Source organism: Manis javanica, chromosome 18 (genome assembly GCF_040802235.1).
Source record: "Manis javanica isolate MJ-LG chromosome 18, MJ_LKY, whole genome shotgun sequence".
In the NCBI taxonomy this organism is placed as follows: domain Eukaryota; kingdom Metazoa; phylum Chordata; class Mammalia; order Pholidota; family Manidae; genus Manis; species Manis javanica.
The window spans coordinates 18,104,499-18,111,246 of NC_133173.1; the positions used below are offsets into that span (position 1 = coordinate 18,104,499).

Consider the following 6,748-nt stretch of genomic DNA (forward strand, 5'->3'; position numbering starts at 1 on the left):
TTGGATACTATTTTTTAAAATCCATCAAAGTAGGATAAAATATAGGTGAATCTATATTGCAGAGAGAAAGTTCTGTCTTTATATAACATTAATGATAAAATTCATAAAGAAAAAATGCTTTGACTTCTCCAAAATTAAGAGTGTATGATAGGAAGGATGGTACCAAAACAGGCAAATGAAAAGTAAATAAACTTGGAAGAAATATTTTATATTTTCCATATTAGAAGAGGAGTTAATTTCCTTAGCATGCTTTCATGTACTTGTTTATAGTACATATGATACATTTCACATGTATGTTTAGAAACTAATTACCCCCCCCAGATTTCCCACTAGACAGTGGAAAAGAAATAAAAATAATCATTGAAGATGTAAAATGATATTCATCTGAACTAATTCTAGTGGGGAAACATTTTTTTAAATTTCATTTCTATCTATAACTCAGGAAACAGTTGATCCTGTGATTCTTCTTTAGTGTTTGTGAGAAAATGAGAGTTTAGATACAGAAATCCATTTTCTTTATTTTTTCAGTTTCTTTGACAGTTGTTCAATAAAGAACTGGTGAAGTGAGGCATAGCTCAAAATAAAGTAAACTGCCTGTCAATATTAGTAAACATGATCTAAGCCAGTATTTTAGAATAATCAGTAGACTTGTAATAGAGATAGTGATCTAATATCAATATTACCTTGCTTCTTCTGGGGTAATGTATTTCATTTCCCTGTAGTTTGTAAAAGATATAATAATTTAAAGAAAAAACCTTTATTTCTAATAAAGGGTTCATTAATTATATGCTTAAAAGTAATTTATAAGGAACCCTCATTTTACCTAGTTTGGGAAAATAACTTTTACATATAAGGTAGGAAGATAAAGTCACTACAGAATATCAAGAAAATAATGTAAATGTATAATTTTCATTTTTTAGTACGGAAGGGGATGATAAGAAGAGCCCTGTGATCATTCACCAAGCCATTTTAGGGTCAGTGGAAAGAATGATAGCCATTCTCTCGGAGAACTATCAGGGAAAATGGTAAGTGATGTGGAGAAGAAAAGATATATGTCTATAATTCTTAAAAATCATGTCTAACAAGATAAAATTGGTATTAAAATAATTGGTGTCTCCTGCCTTCTAATTATTAAGTCTCCAAACAGCAAATAATCAATTCTTGTTGCGTCTGTGAGATCAGAAAAACAAAAACAGAAAATAAAGGCAGAGTGGCACAAAACTGTGTCATTTGGCTTTTGAGGACTCAGCAGAATTAGTTATCTTTTCACCTGTTTCAAGCCCTTCAAAGATCTAGTTGCTGTCTGGCAAATACTTGGCCCACACTCCCAGGGTACCACCTCTTGTACTGCCATCCCTCCTTCAGCCCATGCCGTTTACCCCATTGGGGTGCCCTACGACCATTGATGCAGGAGCAAAACATGTAAACCTGGCTCACAAATGGCTCTGAGTGATGTGCTGGCACGAAGCTTAAGAGGACAGCTGCAGAGCCCAGCACACTCAGCGATGAAGTGGGACAGGGAAGGCCCTCGAGTGCAGGATTTTGAGTCGTACCTCTCTAGTTCTTTTGCCTGGAAGGAAACAATGGCCAAAGATATGGAGTTACACTGATCCATAGGCCCTCGTTACTGCTTTGGCCACAAGGTCAGAGACTTAGAGGTAATTCGATGGGAAATAGATGACAAGTAGATTTGAGAGAGAAGAATGTGGATGAGCGCTCAGAATGGGCTGCGAAGGTGCTGCTTCCTTCTGCTAGTGGCTGCTCAGGGGGTCATGAACAAAGTGGCCACTAGGGGTCATGCATGGGCTCCACAAAATGGACCTCACCAAGTTCCGTCTGGCTGTTCCTTTCTGAGGACTCCATCTGCCATCAGTAGTGATGGGTCCTGATCCTTCGTATGGAACCATGACCCAGGAGAACAGCCAGGGCAGGTTGATGGCATTGGGCCCTTTTCATCATACAAGGGCCAACCTCTTATACCCACTAGAAAAGATGGCACCCTGGGTTTTGTCTCTCTTCTTTACCGCCATGCCTCTGCCAGCAGCATGTAAGTATATAGCATGTAGCAGCATATAGATACTTACTGAGCCTTATTCACTGTCAGGAACACAGCAGTGCTTCTGCCCACAGAAGTAATATTTTACCAAAAGAAGTAAGGCACTGAGCTGACATGAATTCAGTCGTGTTATCATGCTCTCAGAAGCAGCCTTACTAGTAGCCATGCCACCAGCTAGCAGATGACACATCTTGTGATGGCGTATCCTACAGCACATGGCAATCCTGCAAACCAGCAGGCACTTGTGAAATTTCACTGCTATGGGGAAAGTGGTAAAAAGCAAAAAAGAACTAGTGGAATCAGGATGGACTGGGAGACAGGAGATGGTGTTAGTGCACTAAATGTGCCATCCTTCATCACAGAGACTCAGTGCAAAGTCTCTGCAGTTCGGAAATCAAGAGCTCAGATACTACTAGAGTTATGGTGGCGATCTCCCCAGGAACTAAAAATAGAAATGGTTAAAATGTGGCCCCCTTGGGATGGGGCTGAGACAGAGCTTAAAAGCAAACTTTTACTTTTCATTTTATACACTGTATTTCTGTGTTTTATCATATGTATTATTTTGCTTTTGTAACTTAATATATAAATACATACATTCATGAAGTGCCATCACATAACAGTCCCCATTACATTTCCTTTCACTTTCAAACTAACTCATTATGATGAAAAAGGCAAATATTTCCCATATCAAACATTGCTTATACCCACCTTTCCATCTTTTTCTTTTTAATTTCATTTTGAGATTGTTATACATTCCCACGTACTTGTAAGAAATAATAGAGAGGTCCAGTATAGCCTTTACCCAGTTTTCCCCAATAGTAGTAACATCTTATAAAATGATATACAATATCACAACTGGGAAATTGACTTTGATATAATCCAAATGGGATCTCACCAATTTATATGCACTCATTTGTGTGTGTGTGTGTGTGTGTGTACTTAGTTCTGTAACATTGTATCACATATTTAGATTTGTGTACCCACCACCAGTCAAGATATAGGACAGTTTTGTTAGTTAGAAGAATTCCTCCTTCTACTACTACTGTTTAATGACCCCACCCCCAGTCCCACCCCCGTCACCATCCTCTGGCAGCCTTGAATCAGTTTTCCGTCTCCATAATTTTCACATTTCTAGAATGTTATATAAATGGTTGTGTGCAGCCATTTAAGATTGGCTTTGTTCACCCAGCGCAATTCCCTTGAGGTCTATCCCAGATGTTTCAAGTATCAGTAGTTGGTTCGCTTTTATTGCTGACAAGAGTTCTGTGGTGTTAGATGCAGTCAGTGTGAGCATCACCCACTGAAGGACATTCGAAGTTACTTGCAGGTTTTGGCTATAACAAAGAAAACTCTGTGAGATTAGTGTGCAGGTGTTTGTGAGAACGTTGTTTCCCTTTCTCTGGGATGAATGCCCAGGCTGGTGGTGCGGTGATGTCAGCCCTTCCGCCCGGCTGCCACCGGCTGGTTCTTCCCTCCCACCCCATCCTAAGCCCAGCTTCCCCTTTTAGCTCTCACTGTAGTTTGGTTTATTACCCCACCACTCTTCTGAATCTGCTGTCTTGTGAAATTTTAAGAAAAAATAAACTTTTGGTTATTTAATCACTTAATAAATGATTATTATTATATTTTGAAAATAGATATTTTATATATATTTTCAGGCCTTTCTGGCTGTCTCCTCGTCAAGTAATAGTCATCCCTGTGGGGCCAACCTGTGAAAAATATGCACTTCAGGTAAAACCAGAGATATTTAAAGTACATAATAATCTTGTCATGTGGTCTGTGAAAGTTACTGACGGGGTGTATTCATGCTTAAAATACTACGTAACTAACACATTGAGCAACCCGTGTTTTTGGTAACTGGGAGTAACACCTGAAGCATGTCTAGGTAGCTCTGTCAGAACTATTTTATTTCTTAATGTTTTTGAGAAATTGGTATTTTAAAACATCCCATATTTAAGTTATTCATTCTGTGTGGCTCTATTAGGGAAGAATACTTATTTATTACTGCATAATAAATTATCCCCAAACTTAGCAGCCTGAAACAACAAACATTTGTTATCTCGGGCTCAGTGAGTCAGAATCGGGGAGCAGGTTGGCTGGGTGATTTGCTGAGGGTGTCTGAGGGGGTCGCAGGCCTTGGGGGCTCACTCACACCATTGTTGATGCCTCCACTCCTCACACCCAGGCTGCTTCCAGGGTTGCCTGAGTGTCCTCCCCACGTCGCAGCTGGTTTCCCCCGCACCCCTCCCCAGGGAGTGCTCTGAAAGAAGTAGAAGCAGCAGTCTTTTAACCTAGTATCAGGGGCCACCTGCCGTCACTCCTGCCCCACTCTGGTCTCACAGACCAAAGTGGCACTGAGTGGAGCAGACTACACGAGGGTGTGAATGCCAGGAGGTGGGGACCTGTGGTCCTCTGGGAGGCTGCAGACCATAGACAATGTGATGATAAAAATGTTTCATTTTCTAAAAATGTTGCATTTTCTTGTAGGTATCCAAGGAATTTTCTGAAGAAGGATTCATGGCCGATGTTGACTTAGATCATAGTTGTACACTAAATAAGAAAATACAAAATGCACAGCTGGCTCAGTATAATTTTATTTTGGGTAATTTAGGTTTATATATATTTTTCCAAATGCTTTTTTCAGTAATAATTCCAAAAAAACTAAAAAATATGGTATAACTCCTTGCCTATGACAATTTGACTATTCAACCTCTATCTATACGCAAAGAAGAGGCTGGTGTTCCTGCTTAGCTGTTCCAAGGTAGTCTTTCTTTCTTGCTGGAAGAAGAGCTATAAAGTTTCTCATGAATCCTGTGGTACAGTATCACTAACATAGTTAATATCTCAAGATGATGGGAAAAAATGTAAAAATGATTTTAATGTTCTCCTTTGCCTTTTCTGGTTTATTAGAAATCTTTGAGGTTAAACTAATGAGTAGAAAAGCTTCCACATGTAAGATGATAAAAATAAAAAAGAATTTAAGTGAAAAAATAAAATGTCCTTGAGGCACATGAGTAATTTGGATGCAGAATCCAAAATTCTGACTTGAAAAATAACTCAGAAATCAAGGAAACTGATACTGATATGCTTGCAGGCATGATGTTGTTATCTTCTATCTATAAGTTGAAAGATTCTTTAGAAAGCAAAATAAATATGCATAGAATTGTCCAGTCAGTAGTTTGTCATTGCAAGTGTTGACTGTGTAGTAGGAATTGTGATATTTCAGTTAGGGTTCAGAAATCTCACATTAGCTTAGACAAAGATAAAATTTATTGGAAGGGTACTGGAGTGTCTTATGACATGGAAGGTAGAATTAAATAGCCAGACCATTAGAAGAGTAACTGGGACATAAAGCTCAGCCCTTACCAGGACTGTTTCTTCCCATTTCTGGTCCCTGTTTTGCTCTTGTGCTTTATGCTTCTCTTGAATATTTACTTTATTCCTCTCACCTGCTGACCAGTTTCTTCCTTCCACATGGCAAGAGACATGGCTGCAGATTTCCGCATCATCTCACAGTATGGATCGCTAGAAAGAACAAACTTTTTAACCTACATTTCAGAACATTCTGGTTGGCTGCTTGGACATTGGGTCTGGTGTCTACCTGTTGATTCAAGTATGCCAGATGGGAGTCGGGGGGTCTGTAAGAACTTGTTGCTCCCACTTGTCCCCCAAAACCGCTATAGGTGTTCTTTCAAGTGGACCATAAAGAGAGAGGATTAGAAGTCATTCCTTTCCTCAAGAAACTTACTATCAGAGGGTGACCTGACAGTCATGTGGTTGATATTTAGTGACTGATACTGCAGAAAAAATAAAACACATTTCATGTGAGTGTTAATATTTTATAAATCATTAATTTTAAATGTTTATTTTCCTTTCTTTTTTACAGTGGTTGAAGAAAAGGAAAAGACAAATAATGCTGTAAATGTTCGAACAAGAGACAACAAAATTCATGGAGAGATTTCAGTAACTTGTGCCATTGATAAATTGAAGAATCTCAAGAAATCACATGCACTAAATGCTGAAGAAGACTTTTGAAATCCTTCCTTGGACTTGCTTCTGTGTAACCTTATTTTGACTCTTGAAAATGCATTTTTCTTAATGTTAATACTTCTGAGAACCTTGGACCCACTGATGAGCACATTAAGAAAGGAGACTGAATGAATAGCTGATATGAACAAAGCTTAATTCACTAATGTTTCTGCAGACAAAAAGAGGACAAGCTTGGAATATTTTTAATTTCCCAAATGCCTTGAGAGACTTAAGTAGGAAAATGTTACTCATTGAAAGAGGGAAATACTAGGAAATGAAGATTATAAGGTATTGTTAAGATGTGTGGTTTTCAAAAGATGGTCTTCAAATAAAAGTCTGCAAAGTTTTTTTGAATATGGGGGAAAATGTTATTTTCTAATAACGTTATATTTCAGGTATTTGCTTTACTGAGGTTTACAATGAAACTTTATCTCTAAAACTGGAATCATTAATTTGTTTTAACTAGCCAACAACCACAAAAGCAGAAACTAGTAAATACTGGATTACTGACAGAGGACTCTGAACTTCAGAAAATTTCAGTGAAGAATCGTTTTGGGGTTTTTTTTGCACCACAGGTTAAATGCTGCTTTAGCGCTTCTAATTGACAACTGAGCCATGTTCATCTTTAGAAAAAATAAATTCCTGAATAAAATGTATCACAGT

General features: G+C 38.3%; 1 protein-coding gene across 1 annotated transcript in view; it reads left to right on the top strand.

Annotated features, from left to right (window-relative positions):
• Nucleotides 1-6,439, top strand: part of TARS3 (threonyl-tRNA synthetase 3) — a 72,350-nt gene extending 65,911 nt beyond the window's left edge. Inside the window, exons 16-19 of the mRNA XM_073226975.1 lie at nucleotides 921-1,025; nucleotides 3,715-3,787; nucleotides 4,544-4,658; nucleotides 5,943-6,439. Coding sequence (XP_073083076.1) covers nucleotides 921-1,025; nucleotides 3,715-3,787; nucleotides 4,544-4,658; nucleotides 5,943-6,091 — 442 coding nt within the window. The 3' untranslated portion in view covers nucleotides 6,092-6,439. The remainder of the gene's footprint in view (nucleotides 1-920; nucleotides 1,026-3,714; nucleotides 3,788-4,543; nucleotides 4,659-5,942) is intronic.
• The last annotated feature ends 309 nt before the right edge of the window (nucleotides 6,440-6,748 follow it).